Source organism: Pholcus phalangioides, unplaced genomic scaffold, assembly GCF_987345545.1.
Source record: "Pholcus phalangioides strain wild (caught in Gottingen) unplaced genomic scaffold, Ppha-v1.0 ptg000004l_1, whole genome shotgun sequence".
In the NCBI taxonomy this organism is placed as follows: Eukaryota; Metazoa; Arthropoda; class Arachnida; order Araneae; family Pholcidae; genus Pholcus; species Pholcus phalangioides.
In genome coordinates this window covers 16339033-16360515 of record NW_028301597.1, presented here as the reverse complement: position 1 = coordinate 16360515, position 21483 = coordinate 16339033, and the positions used below count along the sequence as shown (strand labels likewise).

The 21483-nt window shown below is 35.7% G+C and overlaps 1 protein-coding gene across 1 annotated transcript in view; it reads left to right on the top strand.

Moving 5' to 3' along the window:
- The first annotated feature begins 635 nt into the window (after positions 1–635).
- LOC149086606 (cell adhesion molecule Dscam1-like) overlaps positions 636–21483 on the top strand; it is a 129247-nt gene continuing 108399 nt past the window's right edge. Inside the window, exons 1-2 of the mRNA XM_089230987.1 lie at positions 636–766; positions 8058–8375. Coding sequence (XP_089087113.1) covers positions 706–766; positions 8058–8375 — 379 coding nt within the window. The 5' untranslated portion in view covers positions 636–705. The remainder of the gene's footprint in view (positions 767–8057; positions 8376–21483) is intronic.

Genomic DNA, 21483 nt, shown 5'->3' with positions numbered 1-21483 from the left:
GAATATTATTTTTCAAATTTTGTAATTTGTGAGGTTTTGCTTGTGTATACACTGGTATACACACATGCTCTCAGCCCTCTCTCACACCCTCTTTCAGCACCTGATCTAATCATAATAAATGGAACTCGAACGTACAGAACACAATCCAAAGTCAGTAATATATCAAGCACATAATTATATATATGGTGTCTTTTGTTATGCACCTCATTTTCATGGGATCGGCTCTATGAATCACCCGGTAACTTACTTCGTGTACGCATAAAAAGTTAATAAAAAGTTAAAACTGAATGAAGTTTATTCAACAGAAAGCTTAAAAAATTTCGATTTCCAAGTTAGTGCAGGGCTTTTTATTTTTGTATCTGGTTAAGGTATTAATTTATATGATTTTACTAATTTTTAGAAAGGGAGGGGGGGGGGGATTAGAGTACACGTTGCAAATAGATCCTTTATTACCACCCTTAATGTCAACGAATAACAAATAACGGAATCAAAAATACAAAGAAATCAGTTTTTGGCGACTAATGGCGGAAATATCTGGATCAATTCTGGCGTCGGAAAACGAAAAGAACTTGAGCCTGGAGCGCCTCCTGAAAATGTTATCTCAACTCTTTTCACACTGTCCAGAGTAAGTTTTCTTCTCAGAAGTGTGTTCTTTCCGTTCATGTTACAGCGGTGAAAAAAAAATTTCTTGTCCCTTCCCCCGCAATGTTGGATAACTTGAGCGGGAAAGTCACATACCTTGTGGTCTTGATGGTCACGGGCACAGGTAAGCCATCTTCTATTAGTGCACGTCCCACAAAGTAACTTTTTTTTTTCTTCCTTTCAAAGTTTCACGTTCCGTGGCATTTGTCGACGTGCACGTGCTTCTGTTCCTCGCTTTTGAAAAGAGTTTCCTCTCAAGTTAAAATGAAAAAGAAAGTAATTTTTATTAGCAAATTTCGCATCTGGGTTATTATTTTAGCCTCTACAGTTATTTCGTTGCAAGGCATTTAAATTACGTAACGTAATTTTTCAAGTCACAAATAAAATTATTTACATGTCTGGTGAGTAAAGAAGAAAACAAAATCATTGTTAAAAATAATATACATATTTTAATAACATTATTCAAATATTTATGACTTTGTCAAACACGAACGAAAGGTGGAGAAAAGAAGGAAAGAAAGTTGTGAATGAAAGTAAAATTATAACAATTCTGTGTGATAAAAATTGATAACAGATATAGATTAATTTTTAATGAAGCTATAAATCAGAGATTTACGGTTTTTTCAGTCCGCAGGCCAGATGAACGGTATTTCTTCCACTCGTATTGACGCCGAAACTTGTATATATATGTAGAAGGTCACTATATGCCTTCATTTTACAGGAAGTACCTGTAATTTTGGCCAGTAAACTTTTTTTTTAAAAATGCCAAGTTTTTTTCATTATTTTAAAAACTGCTCAATTGAATTTTTGAAATCATTATTTTCATGTATATTATATAATAACAAAAATTATTAAATAAGAATTAATTACGAAATAATTATTATGACTCTATCATAATTAATTATGGTAATATAAATATATTAATCTCACAAATATATACAAGCATTTGCGTTTTCTTGGTAAATTATCATTATGACTTGCAGTAGCCATGATTGCCCGCGATTGTCGATTTTTCAGCAATGTTAGTGACAGTTAACAACTTCACTTGCCTTCGATAATTTCTTTCCGACTTTCACATTTTTGAATGCGTTTGCCAATTCCTTAACTGTAATTGGCAACTTTACTTGCTTTTTAGGTTTTTTTTTTTTTTGACGATATGCCGTACGGTCGGCCTAGGTATTTATCGTGATACGTATATTTATAATTTTCTCCAAAACACCATTCGAGGACCAGTTGGAACATGGCGGGCCGTAGGTTGTGCACCTTCTCTGTTCTAAATAATGCAAAATGTGAAGAAGACATCGCATTGGAAGAAGAAAATATACGATAATAGAAAGTTTTTGATAAACAGCGTTACTGTCTATAGCTGAGTCAAGATAAAGAAATATCTTCAAAATAGAGTAAATTAAGTTTTTAAATTATAAGAACGTGGTTGCATATTTTTTATTTTTCACACTCATTTACTGCATCAGTATGATACATAGTTTTCGAGAAAAAAATTAAATAGAGAATAATTGAATTCATTTCATTTATTTTATCAAAAGAATATTTTTAACAAACATTCATCAAACTGTCGAATGAGAGGAAAATGATCGAATACGAGTTAAAAAAATCAATATATAATCTTAATTTTTTAATGAGCAATTCTTCAAAAAAATTTTTTTTCTAATTTTCAAATCGTGAATGGATGTCTATCTTTCGGGCATAGATGTCTACTAACACTAACAAATTCCCTGGACAAATCGTAACGATCTCTTGCGAATACGTGCTGATCACATTTAAAATTTTATTAATAACAAATATTTGAGAATAAATAATTAAATAATGATTCGAACACTTATTTTAATTTCAATATTTGAATCTGATGTAACTAAGAAACCTTGCTTTCAAACAAAATTTAATTCAGATGAAACTAATACAAATACAAAGCCACAACAGGCAAAATGCCTAACGAGGTGGTTGAGAAAAAGATACCCATATCAAATATGGATGTCATATATTTATAAAATAGAGCAACCCCTAATTAAAAATGCGATTATAAAAACTAAACGCTATATATACGTGATAAATAGTATACCATGTGATAAAATGCATTTATGGTTGTCTTATTCTAAGTATAGATAGCTTCTAGATTTATCGATAGATAGCTTCTAGTTTATCCCAGTTTATCGTATTCTTTTTAAACGTGTCAATTGTGTTAGAATAAACTACCCCCCCCCTCCTCCCCGGGATAAGCTATTCCATTTTATTAACAACCCTTCTCAGAAAAAACTTCCTCTGACAGCACAACCTAGCATCGCCCCTTACCAATCGATTCTGGTATCCCCTTGTCAAAGCAGTCGATGGACGGTGTATTGATAACCTATGGTCCATCCGTTGAATAGTTTTATCCATCCCGATGAAAATTTCGAGCATTTCGATCATATCCCTCCCCTCCCCGACACCTGCGCTCTTCCAATATAAACATATTCAAAAAATGAAGTCTCTCTACATAACTTAAACTCTGTGTGCCAACAATGACACACATAGCTCTTCTCTGCACCCCTTCAACCAAGTCCATGTTTCCTTGTAGGTGTCGTCTCCAAAACCTTACAGCATACTCCAGTCTAGGACGACATAAGCCTCGGAAAACCGGAAGAATGACTTCAGGAAAGAGATCGTTTTCAGAATAAAACCGAGCATTCCATTCACTTTTCTTACTCACTGCTGAACAAGGTTCAGAATACCTAAGAGCCGTTCGTCAATGTGAAGTCCCAAAACGTGATATCTGCTGGTTAATTTCCTTTGCATAGATTTAAACTTTTCTAAGAAAAACTGTTCTTACCAGTAACACAAGCTTCACTTGAACCACCCTAATAGAGCATGCGAGAATAAACTATTCGTTAGATGAGTCCAGCTGAATAGATTCGAGAAGTATACAGGGGTGTGGGTTATACAGGGCGCATGACATTTTACTCATTTTACTGACGAACCGTTGCTACTAGGCTTCTGTTCTGTTCTATGAATTCAAAAAACGAAAGAAAGTTTGGAAAAAACAACATTAAATGCGAATAAAATGATTTTCCCATATTTAATGTTATTCTTTCCCCAACTTTCCTAATGTTTTTTGAATTCGAATAGCTTAGTGAATATTGCGCTTAGAAACGTGTACTGTTTTTAGTTGGAATCAGCAGACACGGGGCAACAACTTTCTAACAATATTTTTGGGCACACAGGGACGTTATGAAAAAAAGTTAATTCTTCTATTTTGATAACCATACAACCCCTTGCAATATCTGAATGATTTATCTGAGTACTACACGTTATTTGGATACTTTTCTGAATTGGAAGTATGCCTCTAGGATCAACGGTTCTCCACTAAAATGTCATACGCCCTGTTATCTATGCACCCTGTATATACATATAATAATAAGTTACAATATGCACACTAATGCATAATAATAATGCATACAGTGGAAGTAAGTTAATTCTCAAAGGGACAGCTCAAAAGTTCGCATTAGGTAAAATTCAAATCATCTATTTGATCAATATAGGATGACTATACTTGTTCCGTAGCTCCTGCAAGTGTTGGAATAAGGGGAGCTCTGTTTTCTTAGATTAGTTTCCGACCTCTTCGTGAGAAAATTCAATATTACTTTATAATCCATTTCTTCATCAATGTCCTCATCTGTAAGTCAATCACAGTTTTTTTATAGTTGAACAAATGTATTAACATCGTTTGAACAGGGTGAAAAAAATTGCCTATTGTTATTTCAAAATAAAAACAAACAATAATGCAAGAGAAACAATAATCTTCAACACGTTTTATCAGAAATGTCACTGGGATTTCAGCACTCCGGCTTCTAAAAATTGTGTCTTAGAATAAAATTACCACACACACACTCACACAAACATACTTCGTTAATAGTGTCATTCGTTGCTGAAATTGGCAGGTGCTAATTAAGTTATCCATGGATCGGATGGTAAAACACCAGCGGAATCGGAAATTACCAATGTCTTGGAAAGACAAAATACATACACATAAAATTGTCAGTAATACAAAATCAAAGGAAATCGGAGAAAATTTAACAAAAAATAAAAAATAAACTGAAAAGTTCGAAATTGAAGGAAATAAAAAATACGATCTATGCAATGATTTGATTGTCCATTGACAAGAATAAACGACAATATAGGAACACAAATATTTATAGCAATTTCACCTTCGATGTTCTAGACCAGTTACTCCCAACGTGGGCTTTAACGCTCCTTGGGGGCGACGGAATGTTGCAGGGGGGCGGTAGAAGCTGCAAGTATAACATAGGATCCTATGGGTTAGATTGCGTGGGGGCGATGGAAAAAAAAATTCTGAAGAAGGGGCAATGGGGCAAAAAAGGTTGGGAAACTGTTCTAGACACTTCTTCAGAGATGTTTCCATTATTTTTATATAGATATACATAAAATTCTTGCATGCTTACTTTTAATGAGTCATGCTGTACTTTTTTCTTTATAGTACTTTTTAGTACAATATATATATATATATATATATATATATATATATATATATAGTAGGAACAAAAATCAAGAGAGATGAAGATATAGAATGAAGAAATAGCAAAAAACAGCTTTTCTAATGACAGAAGCGCAAGTGCTGTTGGCTCACTAGTTCAATAAAAAAATATATACTTAAAAGAAAATTATTTGAAGAAACAATTTATACAAGATGGAATTTTATGAGAGTCAAATAGAACCTATGCAGCGGGTCGTCATCAGGGGGAACCCCATGCATGGTTCGAACAGAGTAGTCGTTTCTGAAAGGTGGCTATGCCTAATTGCATTAAAAATGCCAACCGTTGCTCTCCGACGTCTTCCTTCTCAAAAGATACGTTGGACGAAAAAATGACAATGAAAAAAAAAATTGTTGAAGAAATACAATACACTGGAAAAAAAATTATATATATATATATATATATGTATGTATATGTATATATGCATATACAAAGTTAAAAGAATACAGAAATTACAGGGAATATTTTACAGATTACAAAAAATACAAATTTACAAATGCAATGTCTCTCAAATATTCCCTGTTATTTCTGTATTCTTGTAACTTTGTATATTTTTTCTCATGCTTCATTTTGCTGATAATCTGAGAGAAGCTGATAATGATATTTGCTATAGTATTGTATTTCTTCAACATATTTTTTCATTTTCATTTTTTCGCCCAACAGGTTTTTTGAGAAGGCAGGCGTCGGGAACAAGGGTGGGCAGTTTTAATGCAATCAGGCATAGCCACCCTTTAGAAACGACTACTCTTTTCGAACCATGCATTGGGGTTTCCCTCAATGACGACCCACTGCATAGTTCTATTTCACTCTCATAAAATCCCATCTTGTTTTAATTTTTTCTTCAAATAATTACTTTTTAAATGTATATATATATATATATATATATATGTGTGTGTGTGCCCGCGTGTGCGTGCGTGCGTGCGTGCTTGATGTTGTTCGTGTTTCACAGTTTGACAAGAACAAAATATAACATCGGTTATAATTTCCTATAGTACCATCCCTTTTACTAAGCATGCTTAGCGTATGTTTATAATTCAGTGACCTGTTTACTTTCACGCCTCCTCCTCCCCCCTTTTCCGCAAATGCGAACAAGTACACGCTCATACACAAGTACACGTATAGCATTTTCAAGTTTTAGAAATGTACATGCGCTCATTTTCATACTTTAATTCTCTGTATTATAGAGCTTTTAATACGAAACGGAAACACAACGGCATTTTATTAATGTTGGGGACTGTTTCCTTTTCTGGAACTATAATTTTTCTTCTCATTAGCACGAGTGCAAAACTAAGCTTCAAATAATTCTCAAAAATGTGAAAAGGATGAATACTTTCCTTGAAATTCGTCTTAAGAAAACAGTAATTAGAGCGAAACTGGGAACACAATTAAAGAACTAAACAATCTCGGGATGCTTTTTTAAGACATTAATACATTTCGATTACTTATACTTCGTAAAATTTCGAAATATTATCAGAATACAAAAAATTATCAAATGAAACATTAATTTCAAATAATCCAGTTTTTGTCTTTTTACTGAGAGTTACTGACAGAAAAAAGGCATATAGCAGTGGGAAAATATATTTTATAAATGGAAAAAATTCTAGAAAATACTTGTGCTATTCATAATAGTTTTTAATGTTGATTATATATATACAGGGTAAGTGAAAGTCCTGGGCACATCTTAAATACTGATAAAATATCAACCAATTGACATAAAAACGTATTCACTTTTGTTGTGAACTGGTCTAGATATAGCAGCAAACAATTTGTTATGAATCAGGGCAACAGACCTAGTGCCCAGACGAAAAGAGATATTGAAACCGGAGTAATATTATTGAATGCACTTTTGCAATGTGCATCTGACAATACCATTGGTTTTGACGTGCGTTTTGAGATGTGAGCGTTTAAAAGCAACTTTTTGCGAATGCTCTCTGTATCGTCAGATGATTTAAAAGACCGTATTAATTAATAAGCATTCCCATAAAAAAATTCAGAAGAAGAGGGCTGTAGGACAATAAATTTTGCAAAACGCTGATTCATAATATTATGCTTATACAACGCAAATTGAAAGAAATATTAATTATGCACTGTTTGTGCTGCACAATTAAGAATGATACAACATTGATTTGAATGAAGTATTGAACTATTTCGAATAAATCATAAAAAAACAGGCTACGATGAGTATAGTGTCCTTGTATGAAATAGTGCAAATCGCAATTTCTGTGTCAATATTGGTTGATTTTTTATTATTTTTTTAAATATGTCCAGAGCTTTTCATCCACCTCGTTTTTATAACGTCTCCTACGACTTTTTTTTCATCTCTTAACTTTCATTATGAATTGCTTCAAAACATTCATTTTCCTTGAGTAAAACGTACGGTAAATACACAAGATATTGACACTGAACTTCCTTACAGTTACGGAAGAAATAAAGAGAAAGAAAGATTGCGGTTATAGGATATATACGCATAACTAGGTACTACGTATCTATGAGTTGACGACGGAAGAACAATAGGAAGGAAAAAAAGTAATATTACTGCTCCATGATAATAATGAGAAGTAGATAATAACAATGAAAGAATAGAGAAACGCTTCAAAAGAAAGAAGAATGCAGGAGAGATATCTACGTCAGCTTAATTAAGATTTTGATTTCACCGTTCCGATAAAGTATAAAATATCATCAGGATGCTTGGGATAATGAAAAGTATTCTGATATCCTCGCCGGTTATTCCGATTCACGCTCGCAATTAAAATATGATTTCGATAAAAATTTTGATTAACTGCTTTGTCAATTTTTTTCACTCCCGATTTCATAATGATAACTTTCTAGAATCTGAACTTAATTAATAGATTCTCTCTTGTTATGTTTCAGTTTCGTCCAGTGGATTATATCAGGGCTTGATGTTTGTTCATGAACCTCCGAGTCGAGTAATATTTTACAACAACACGGGGGCGATTATTCCTTGTACCGCAACCGGTGCGCTGAAACCTGAAATTAGTTGGAGTACGCAAGATAATAACGTGGTTAGCTCTATCTCTGGTCTCAGAAATGTACGAGAAGACGGAGCGCTGGTTTTCCCTCCATTTTCTCCAGACGAATACAGGCAAGATGTACATTCGGCTGTATACAAATGTTCGGCTTCGAACAGCGTGGGCGCCATTTTTAGTAGAGATGTCGTTGTTAGAGGTGGTACGTATCGTGGATTTTTTTTCTGGATTACTTCAGCATGCACGTTTCATCTCATTTAGTGCGAAATTTGAATTAAGATATCTATGAGTTATGCGATTTTTAATTTTCTTTTAACGCTCTTAGCGACATTGGGGAAATATCGCACCTCCTCAAAGGACTCCTCTTTTAGCATTGATAAGCCCAGATAATCTGCAAAATTGGATTTCTCAACGTAATACTTTTTCCTAAACCAGTGTTTCTCAATGTGTGCGTCGCGGTGAACTGTAAATATTGATCTGTGTGGTTATTTATACTTTGAGGTGATTCTTTCATGTGGGAAAATATCCACCAAAATGTTATGGGGAGCCGCAGAAGAACCACGAGTTGGATACGGGATCCACGGATGACATAAGTTTGAGAACCACTGCCCTATACCCTTTGCTTCACATCTGCTGAAAATCGGAAGAAAGTTTACATTATAGAAAAAGGTTATTCCATTTTCCTGAGGCGTTTCGTGATTTCTACTATGCCACGGAAATTGTTAAACAGATTCAATCAATTATTTATCTTGGCTACAAATCCATCATGACTGTAAATAAACTAACGTTATATGGTGAAGCACTTTTTATACCCTATCACCCTATCCTCAGAAACTTAATAAGAAAGTTGTTTCCCTGTCTCTCCTGATGCCAAAAGAAAAAAAATTACGTTTCTAAGTGTAATTAGAAATGTAAATGTTTGCTGAGATATTGGAATTCGAAAAACGGAGGAAAGGTGGAGGGGAAAAAAGCATTAAATAAGGGTAAAACGGTTTTCCCGCATTAAAGCCCGCTTTTTTCCTGACTTTCCTCCGTTATTTGAATTCGAATATCTCAGCGAATATTGCACTCAGAGAAACGTAGAATATTTATGCTTGGTATTTTATTTATAACTATATTGTGATTGCTCCAATGCTGCAAAAAATAATTACTGAAAGATTATTTGTGGTTATCGGCCATCCGTGAGTCTCTTGCATTAGCGCTGATAATCGAGGTTCTACTGTAGCCAGGACCTCTACAATAATGGGGCTGACAGGGTTCTCACCCTGGTGCTCGAGGCAATTACTTTTTTTTTACATGCTATAATGTTTTTTTTCGATTGGAACTATTTTTAGACAAATTGCGCATGTGTTAATTCTCTGATTAGAATATTAGCTTAAGTGGACGATGTTTGGGCCTCCCCCGTTACCATATATCTTATTTATATCTCCGCTTAGAATGTCAGTTTTCAAAGGTCCTTGCAGTATAATTAGCAAACTGTGAGCCTACTTCTGTTGCCAAATCACCCCATTTATGAAATTATTACTATTCGATTCCCACGTTATATCCAGGTCGGATTATACTTTCTACTATAAAGATCTCCTGATTATTATAAGTATTCCATCTTTTTCGTTACTATCCTAAAGACTGTAAGCATGTTTAGAGGTATCGCGAGTTCCATACCTGGTATGTCCTTGTCAGAAACTATCATTACGAGGGGGGTGCAAGAGAAACGACTACATGACCCTAGAGAAAAAGTGGTGAGCGCACCAACTTCTCGGTGAGTATATTGTAGGTCCCGGTCTAATTTGCACTCATGTGCAGCAAATGATCGTGATGCGACAAAAATTATAAAAAAAAAATTACCATGATGAAAATAATCAGAATGATCATGCTTAAAATTATCATGATGATCAAAATTTTCGTTTCATGACAGAATTTTAATTTTACGTGAGGTGAATTTAAATATCTTAATCCAATCACGAATTGTATTTCTTTAGAATTATACGTTTATTTTGAGTATTATTCATGTGGATATCAAGCTAATTGAGTATTTGCTTTTAGAATTTGAATTTCTTTCCCACGGCAATATGGCTTCTTGGAGCACATTTTAACGAAAGCGAAAATTATTATCAAATAAAAAAAGATGTGTTTGTTCAAAAATGTATGCAAAAAAACTGCGTCTTGTTTTTAAGTAGAAATATACGTGCCGTGTTGTAAGACAACCAATTAACAGTCATGGAAAAAAATACAATAATATTAACTCCTACGTGAGTACGACTTTTTTTTACCGTTATCGAATATTTGAATTTTCAGAAAAAAAATCTCGATATTGAAAGAAAATTATGAAATAATGCCTCTATATTTAATAATTCGCAAGTAAAATATTTTAACTTCATTTTTAACATGGAGTTTTGTGGGGATAATTTCGTATGAATCACCATACTATAAGAACAAATCTGCGCCCCACGATGTCACACAAATGTTATCAATGATTTTATAATAAAATATCCATAAATAAATAAATCCCATATAGTGTATATGATAAAATTCCATATTAAGAATTTTTAATACTCCATCACCGTTTGCTCTCATGGAACATCGGAGTTGTTTCATTTACACACTGTTGTGCCAAAAGAAAAAGTCACATTATACCGTGCGAGATTCAATAGAAAGTTACATGTGGGCTTTTTTTTATTGGGCTGGACTAGGCTTAGCAATATCATGCGAAACATCGAATTGAAGTCAGCTGAGTATCTCATATTTAATGAACACCTTTATTCAATAATGAAGATTTTGTTCTCTTGCGTGTAAAAAGTTGAAAATGAAAAAATTGGAAATGTAAAATACTCAAACACTCTCTCTTAAAAATTGGTTGAAAGAGCAAGAATCACCGTTTATATTTGTTGTTGGGCAACAACCAAGATCCGACTTAAATCATATCGACTGGTAACTGGTTGTTTGTCAGTCAGTAAGATGGAGGGGACACAACAGGGAAAGATGATTTTCCTCAGCCCACAATATATCAAGAAAAGAAACTTTTTGGATTTTTTGTCGAGGTGATCCCGGAAAGAAAAATTTACTCGTCTCTACCGATTATCTAACCCCAGTCCTCTAAAAATCAAAATCACCTCTCTCTACTATCAATATCTGGAATCATTTTCTGAAGTTAAGAGAGGTTGCTAAGTCCCTGCTTCAGCGCATCGAGGTACCGTGTATGCCATAAAAAGAGCAAGGTCGTGTCTCTCATGTTTCTAACACTTTTGATCGGATTGCAAAAGGACAGGGTTTGATTCCTAACGGAAACGAGTAGATGTTACATATAGTTCATCTCGACACAATATCCAGAAAGTTACATTCCTTGACGGGAAGACAACGTGTGCGCTCTTTTCATTTTGCGAACAGACAGCTATACCAAGTACACATTTCATAATTTTGGGAAATTGGCTCATACCGCAGTTGGAGGTTGATGTGCTCTTCCTCATTTCGATCACGATGTTAGTGAATTCTTGAACGCCAGATTGCCAAATCGATGGACCTGGGATTGGGGGTTAAGAATGCTCTTCAATCTCATTTATGGCTCTGATTGCCAGACTTAAACCCCCTGCTATTGTTTCCGTGGGAAGTTATGCGGAAGACTCGGTATTTGTGTCTCTCTTACCAGCCGACGTTCCAGAACTGCGGATTTTCACCATCAATGGTTTCCATCAAGTTTGATAGGAGCACTTCATATCACGAGTGGGAGGAACGCTAATCAAGTAAATACACTCGTCTCTTAGGGGTGTGTTAAAGTTTGCATAATCATTCAAAGCGCACAATTATGTATAATTTAAATGCATATAACTTTCATATCAAGACATCAGGCAACCAGAAAGAAAGAACACACAAAAAGATATTTCTATATGTTACTGAAAAAATCTTTGATCAGATAAGAAATTATATGTACCAACGATATAAAAGCTTCAAATCAAATTACTCTTATCATTGCTAGAGACACACCGTAGTTTCACTTATGATAATAATTAAGTCGTAATTCAGCGGCATGATTGCATGTAATCTTTGCTTGAAAAGCCTAGTAGGTTTCAGAAACTATTTAAAGATTCTGGTTCGTTTTTTCGAAATTTTTTGAATGGGAAATAGTTGTGATCTAACGAGTTGAGAAAAACGTGTTTTATGCATACGAGTAGAGTGTAATTAGACAGCGTTATATAATTTGGGCTTAATTTCCAGTAACAAATCAACTTGATCAGCACCCACGATCTGAGTTCAGATATTTAGAGGTAGAGGTTGTTGTCATAAACCCATCGGGTGAAAGTAGAACTCGTTGCAAACGTAGGCTGAACCATCCACCATCTTTTAGCCAAGAGTGACGTCAGTATTACCTTTATAGCTTGTCGCCGTTCGCTATCCTACTTTTTTTAAACGAGGAGATGTCACTTGAGGCGATAGTGTCAGTTTTTGTTGAAAGATGGAGGTTCTCCCAACCTTTTAGGCACCTCAGTTGCAAAATTGACAAAACTGAAGCCAAATCGCAAAACGAGCAATAAACCTGAAAAAAAAACAAAAGAAAATTATTTCATAATTTATCATTTTCTGGGAAATATGATTTTACGTTATTTCTCTAATGACTGTTCGAATAAAAAGCAATTTGGTTCACGTTCACAAGAATTTTACGTAGAATGAAATACATATATTTATTTAATTTGTAACGACTCCCTGCCTGTCATTACTATTCCATTTCCGATATAATATGGAAATAATATCACATGCATATGAATAAAGAATATGAAATAAATATTACATGCATATGTATAAAAACTTCAAAAGTAAAAAACATTACTGAAGTGCTTCAGATTAAAGTGCTTTGTGCACACAACCTGATTTAGTAACATGTATATTCGTGTGTAATATGTTCTCCAGTTTTCCTTTTACATGTGATATTACAGACATGTCAGTCATTTTCTTTTCATGAGAAACAGAAATGAAATGCGACAAAAAAAAAATAAAAACAAAGAATGTGGAAAATGATGGGGAAAAATGAATATTTCCTATTTTTCCAATGTGAAGTTATTTCGAAAAATCCCTCATCGCTTTTTCCCCCTCCCTTCCAATTTCTCGTCATTCGCCGAAACTTACAGCACTAGCAGCAGCAGGTACGCATCACACATTACACGGTTCTCCGTGCAATTACGAGATGCGACTCCGGACGATAATATGATGGAGATTATTACTTTCATCTTCTTTTTTTTCCTTCTACCTCCCTTGTCAGCATATCGGAAATTTTAAGCTACTTCTCTTTTCTTTGTTACTTTTTTTTCCAGGATTTTCCTTTTTTTCTCGAAAAAAAGGTATAAAAAATGAGAGAGAAAAAGACAAGAAAAATACGTATCGCATCTCACACATGATGCTATTATATCATGAGCCTGTTTTAGGAAGTTACACTAATGGGCTCCGTGGATGTACGATTAAAATCTGCCCATTTGCCTTATTTTTTATCCGTAGTTTTTCTCTTCATTTTTTTTTTTCGTTTTTTGATTCATTTGTGTTTCGAATCGGCTTGGAGGGAAGTGCGTCCGATCCCGGCATTTTCGATGCCCCATTTTCTTCACTTTTTTTATGGACAGAAAGATAATATTTAAATGTCATCGTAGATATGCTAATAAAAGTTATGATAAGCATTATTAGTTCTCCAGAAGGAGTATTTCTCTCTCTCACACAGCTATTCATTTCGATGGATTTATAGGTTTTTATAACCACTAAAAGTATTTTAATAAAACATGTCAGGAATATATTCCGTCCATCAGCTGCCTCGATTTCATCGAATCATATTTGAATGCTGGCGATTCTATCAATATATGATAGACTTGCAAATGAATTTCCGTTCGATACGTTGCTGCATACATGAATTTAAATTATTTTCATGATAGATCAAAAGAAAAAATGTGTTTTCAAGCTAATGAATGCATTTAAGATGATTGAAATAAGATTTTAATACCTATAAAAATGAAGTCCTGTGTTTGCTTTGAAGAATTAGCTATAGAATTCAATAATTTTATCTGCATACTTCTCAAATTAAGAAAAATGCAATTAGTTTAATGTTCATGATGAAAAGCTTTCTCGCATCCAGAAATAAAATATAAAACTGAATTATTATGAAAGAATTCGTGTGTAGTTCTGATTATCGAAAAAATACGCTATATATATATATATACGTCTGTGTTAACTTTAACTTAAGAATTTAGGCTTTTTTTTCAAATTTGCAGAAAATTTCTGAATGAGTCTTTCTAAAATTTTGTGCATGTAATCTTTATGCTTTCAGTCACTATTTTTCAATGAAAATTTAGTTATTACATTTACGGGACCGACAAAAAAATTTAATACGAAGAAATGTTTCGATCAACCCTGTATTAAAAAAAGCTGGAGATGTTTTGTAACTGTCATGGAACATTCCATTCGTTATTTTGGTTGTTTGTATTGCTTTTCGGGTGAAATTTCTCGTATTTTCAGAAAGAAATGAATGTTGATTTTTTAAACTTCTAGTTTTCATCTCTGTTCTTTTTTTATAACATGTACAGTTTTCAACCAAATTTCACAAAACTTACAGAAAATTTTACAACGTAAGACCGACACATTATACTGAAATTTGAAGCGAAAACATTTGATTTAGAGACAGTATTTAAAGAAAATGAATTTTTAGCACTTATGCGCAGATGATATAAATTTTATTTTTCGTGTGTACTTTGGTTGCCATTCATATAGAGCAATTTGCTGTAAAAATTACAGCAAATTAACAAAAATTACATGAAAAGTCAGAAAGATGTAGGTGAAATCCTGAGCTGTAACTTGCTGAAAATAGTTGGATGATAAGGTATTTCCACAAACCCATATTTCGATAATTTTCTCTCACTTGATTATTTCTTTCGGGGTTTTTTTTTTTCATTTTGACATCATACACGTCTGTTATGCTCAAGCATCTTCCATGTAAAGGGTGTCCTGTAAATTCTCATTCGTAGAGGCATAGTTCCCATTTTTTAAAAAATGCTCAAAATATGTTCAGAAATAACTCTGTACCAGTTTTGAGAGTGAAAAATACAGTGTGTCATCAAATAAAAACATATATCTATTCTATAATATAAAATCACAAACAAACTCGAAAAGGGCCTATTGCTAAGCAACCGAGTGACGGAAGTGGGTGAAATTTTTGAGTGACGGAAATCTGTTACGGAAGTCGGTTTCGATTTTGGGTCAAATATTCATTTAACTATAGCACATATCGGGACCCATTTGACCCATCGGGACCATGTTATGTGCATGTACCAACAGGCTCCTACATCCTACAGCAGAGCCCTTAGGCTGGAATTTAGATTTCGAGCCCCCAAACCAGCTTTTCAGGGGCCCCTCTGTGATTAATTTATAGTGTGAAAAATCAAAAAGTGATAAGAATCGTTGTGGCCCCTGTCAGCCCTTCCTTTGTGGGGATGGGGGAGGTCCATGCCGAGAGGTATATATATGTATAATATACACACACAACAGCAGTGCTCCCAACACAGGGTCGGGGTACCCGGGGAAGATTTCACGTATAAGTAAAAAGTTTTCATTTCCAGGGGCCCTTGATGGATCTCATTGTTTTCTTGCTGCTTTAACGTTGAAAAATTTCTATAGCGGAAGCAAAAGATATATCCAGTCTGGGGCCCCACCAAAAGTATGCGAATTGGTGTCCCGGGTAATTGGTTGGGGGGTCCTGGATTTTATTCGTTGGTAAAACGAATGCAAATGAAAATTTTTCATGGCACTCGCTCCGGGGGATGACCGACAAGCTTCCAAGTCGGGGGCCCTATGTTTACAGGTTTCATTTTGGGGGACCTGGATGAATCTCATTCTTTTCTGTTGTAGAATTTGCAACAGCCGAAGCCCGAGATAAAGCCAGTCTGGGGCCCCACCAAAAGTATGCGAATTGGTGTCCCGGGTAATTGGTTGGGGGGTCCTGGATTTTATTCGTTGGTAAAACGAATGCAAATGAAAATTTTTCATGGCACTCGCTCCGGGGGATGACCGACAAGCTTCCAAGTCGGGGGCCCTATGTTTACAGGTTTCATTTTGGGGGACCTGGATGAATCTCATTCTTTTCTGTTGTAGAATTTGCAACAGCCGAAGCCCGAGATAAAGCCAGTCTGGGGCCCCACCAAAAGTATGCGAATTGGTGTCCCGGGTAATTGGTTGGGGGCCCTGGATTTTATTCGTTCGTAAAACGAATACAAATGAAAAATTTTCATGGCACTCGCACCGGGGGATGACCGACAAGATTCCAAGTCGGGGGCCCCATGTTTACAGGTTTCATTTTGGGGCCCTGGATTTTATTCGTTGGTAAAACGAATACAAATGAAAATTTTTCATGGCACTCGCACCGGGGGATGACCAACAAGCTTCCAAGTCGGGGGGCCCTATGTTTACAGGTTTCATTTTGGGGGACCTGGATGAATCTCATTCTTTTCTGTTGTAGAATTTGCAACAGCCGAAGCCCGAGATAAAGCCAGTCTGGGGCCCCACCAAAAGTATGCGAATTGGTGTCCCGGGTAATTGGTTGGGGGGGTCCTGGATTTTATTCGTTGGTAAAACGAATGCAAATGAAAATTTTTCATGGCACTCGCTCCGGGGGATGACCGACAAGCTTCCAAGTCGGGGGCCCTATGTTTACAGGTTTCATTTTGGGGGACCTGGATGAATCTCATTCTTTTCTGTTGTAGAATTTGCAACAGCCGAAGCCCGAGATAAAGCCAGTCTGGGGCCCCACCAAAAGTATGCGAATTGGTGTCCCGGGTAATTGGTTGGGGGCCCTGGATTTTATTCGTTCGTAAAACGAATACAAATGAAAAATTTTCATGGCACTCGCACCGGGGGATGACCGACAAGATTCCAAGTCGGGGGCCCCATGTTTACAGGTTTCATTTTGGGGCCCTGGATTTTATTCGTTGTAAAATTGATAAAAATGAAAAATTCTCACAGGGGGGTGTCCGACAAGCTTGCAGGTCAGGGCTTCATGGAAATGTTGGCAGGTTGTAATTCGGTGCCCCTGAATGTATCTCATTGATTTTTGTGGTTTAACATTGTAAAATTTGCAACACATCGGTAGCCCAAGATATATCCAGTGTGGGGCCCCACTGAAATTCAGCGAATTGAATCTGGGGACCCCCATGGGGAAGTTTTCTGGGGATACTTGATGAATCTCATTTGTTTTTTGTTGCTTTATTATTATTTTCATTAAAATTCGCTTCTTCAGTAGGCTGGTGCTTTCACACGTCCCTTTCCCCTTTTCCATAGCACGCTGATGAAGTGGGACGAAATAAACAAGATATGTCCGGGAGAGAAGTGGGGGGGGGCGGGGGTTGGCCGCCAAAGGCGGCAGGGGGGCAGAGCCCCCCTAGTATATATATACAAATACAAATACAACGCCACAACAGGCAAACTGCCCAACGAGGTGGCTGACTTAAGAACATCATGGATCCCCGAGTCATTTTAAACATTCCTTCTGTTTCAACTTCGAATTATAAAATTGTTCCCTTGTCTTCTCTGAGGCCAACAACAAAAAATGAATGATAAAAATAAAAGGAAATTCCACGTTTCTAAACGCTGTATTCGCAGGAATATTTGAATTCCAAAACGGAGAAAATGTGGGAAAGAACAGAATAGACTAACCGACAACGCTCTTTTCCCATATTTATGCTATTCTTTCCCAACTTTCTCCGTGATTTTGGATTTTAAATATCTCAGCGAATAATGCGCTTAGGAACATGATTTTTTTTATTTTCCTCAAAAGAGACAGGGCCAGAACTTTGTATCTGGAAATTAGAGGGCAGGGGGGAACCGTATGAAAATTTTAATTTTTTTTTAATCTTGTGACACACTGCATATCCACCATTAAAAATGGTGGTACTGAGCGATGTCTGAACAGACTTTGAACATTTTTCAAATTGGGAACTATACCTCTACGCCGAACTGTTGATGAGATAAAAGCCGAACTAGGACATACAGGGTACCACGTATAGCATCATACAGCTAATTTTAGCAAGTAACTTAAATTACAGTTCGTGATGTGATATCCCATATATCTTTCTAGCTATCGGTGATAACCGCGATACATTTAGATGATATTAAACTTTGATTTTCACAAAAATTGCTCTTTATAGTCAGCAATCAAATTTTAAAAAATGAAAATGACATTTTTCGCGCATGCGAGCTTCAAGTTTTTTCTTTAGATGCTCATATCTGATGAAATATCAAGAGCTTTTATGATAACTTTTAGTATAATAAAGTTTCGTAGAATTTTATTGAAAACTACCCACGTGTCATATACAAAAATTGTTCGATGAAAAGTAGAATTTTCAGAAGAAACATTGATATCCTCGTGATTTTATGCACAATTTTCTCGAAAAAATGAATACAAGCAATTAAAATAGGTAAAATACCTTGTACAAGTTACGAATCATTTAAAGTACTGTCTCATACAGAGTTGATCAAACGTATTCTTTGTTTTAATTTTTTGTCGGACGCCTAAATGCACTCATGCTTAAATTTTCACAAAAAATTGTGAGTATAAGCATAGGTTTTACAATACAAAATGCCAGAACGATTCACCAAGTAGAGATAGACGGCTTTTTCTCAGCCCAATATATCAAGGAAGCAGATATTTTCTGGATTTTATGCTAAGGTAAACTCGGAAAGAAGTCATTTGGTCTCCACCGGGTCTCGAACCCAGGTTCTTTTGACATAAAGAAGGCAGGGTCGTGTTTCCAGTGGTGTGCATGGTAACATGTTTGCGTGGTATGCAAGAGGACCTGGGTTCGATTCCCGGCAGAAACAAGATGACTTTTCTTTCCCAGTTCACCTCGACGTAAAATACGGAATTTATCTGTTTCCTTGATTCACCAAGTGTTTTTTTAGAAATAAGAGTAAAAATATCTAAACTGTGAAGTGTGAATACAGACGTTTGGCTTAATAGTGTATGCCTCGTTTTAGGAAAGGAAATACAGAATATTTTACGTTCTCTACACACTTTATACGGAGATTAAAATTTCAAATATCTTGCGACATCCACGACTTATTTCGAAGCACTTAATGACAAGCCTATCTAATTTCAAAGAACGTAATTCTATTATGCGTTCCGAAGTTTCACGTGTCATCTGTCTTAATTGATAGTTCCGACATAATTTTATACCAATAATGCCTCGCAGCACCATTGAATGCTAAAATGGACTCTGAATTTCCGAAGTACACCTTTTGGAAATCCTCGTTAAAGAGGATGTGATGTAATTTACAAATTTTTCATTATATTTTGGAATGGAATCATTCTAGTTGTTATTTTCAATTAAATTACACCCCTATTTATCGCTAAGCACACTTGAGTGTTGAAGCCTGTTCTTCAAATTTCTTTGTTTTTTCATACACTAATTATGCGTTTTCTTCTGTTTGCGAGCTTTAATCACATCCCGAAAGCCTTCTGATCAATGCATACAAACTAAATTATTTCTCATACAACGCATTTCCTGTTTAATCTTCTTTGAAGCGAATCTATTTGCTTTCTACTTTTTTGACGTCTGAATACGTCTTTTGGATCATCTGACGATACTGGATGCATCCGGAAAAAATTGCGTAAAGAAATAATTTAAACGCTCATATATCAGGAAGTATTTCGAATATATTAGTGCTTTTGATTTCAACGGGTAGATCTCACTAACACAAATCCAATGTGATGCTACTTTGGTTTTTAACATATCTTCCGCTGTGGGAGCCAGGCGTGCGGAACGCTTTCGTAACGAAATTATTTTACGCTGTATCTCCTGCGATTCGGAACGCAAATAGATGCCAATAGTGTCGTCTGATAAGCATTTTGACACCAATCCAATGGTGTCAATCATTGATTTCGATCTCTTTCGGTCTGGGCATCAGACTCATCAATCTCTTCGATCTGGGCCGCTTTCGTAAGTGTTTTACACTACATCTATAGAGATTCGCAACGAAAATAAAAACCAATATGGTGTCATCTGATAGGCATTTCTAAGGCAAAGCCGGTGATGCCACTCTGGTTTTAATGTCTCTTCAGGTCTACCTCATTCCCCAGGCTCGTGACCCGCTTTCGTGATGAAATTGTTTTTCGCTATATGTCGAGAAGTTCGAAACCCACATGCACGATATTTGTACCGTCGGTTAGCTATTCCAAAGACAAATCCGACGACATTGATTTCATTATGTCAGTACCTACCACGGGATTCAAGGCACCGAGCATGTATTCATGTTGAAACTCGCGGCCGTGTCAATAATAGAGCACCGCCCCCCCCCCAAAGAATTATTTTTCCTTATCCCTTAATTGACAAAATAAATACTATCAACGACCTTGCTAACCACTGATGAAAGAGCATATAAAATCTACTAATTTTCTACATAAGCACAGTTATTTAGGCTCCCTATTCATGTTGAAATGTATGAGAAATTCAAATAAAAATACTATATAATGGCAACAGTATACAGTAGATCGAAGAAATGTCCTATTTCTTTCTGCTGGAGAGCTAATATAGTGGTCAGCTTCAGCTTCCCGGGCAGTACATTTTGGCATGTACGCCACGCCTGTAAAACGACGCGAAAACTTCACAGATTTGTATACGCCATAAGTAATATAGAGAAACAAGGAGAATATTAAACATTTTACCCTGAACTTTTTGTTCTCCTCCATTTCATGAACTGACACTTATTCAATGTTTATCTGGCTACGTTTCCCTTTAGATGCAATACACCAAACATCAAATTTTGTTTCTTCTGCAAATTATTCCATCCACTTCAATCATATTCCACAAATACTTTTTTCTCATACTTCTCTGCAATTATTTTTTCTTCCCTTGATCTGGGACCGCATAGGTTACTAAAATGAATCGATTTGCCGTATATGCCATTTATCAGTTCACCGGTAGATTTTCAGAGGAATTTCTTTTTCGGGATAAAATGCGTGCTGAAAGACAATCACGCATTGACCATCCTTTCCAAGAATTTCCAGAACTGATAGAACTGACAGTACCAAGATGGACCAGCTTTGCGTGTACCAAGCAGACTACCCGTACATAAGAAAAGGATGCGAGCATCATTGTCTGGTGCACCGCCACGTCCATAAAATTCCTTGGAATCAGTATTGCAGTGCACGAGTTCTTATCACGTGAGTGACCTTCTTTAACCAGGATATAGGTGGTTCGCTTTGAAGAATAGCCTGTCTGGTATAACGTGAAACACTAACAACCTGCCTTCCATGTCGAAATTTAGAGATGAATGCTTCTCCATTTTCGGCAAAA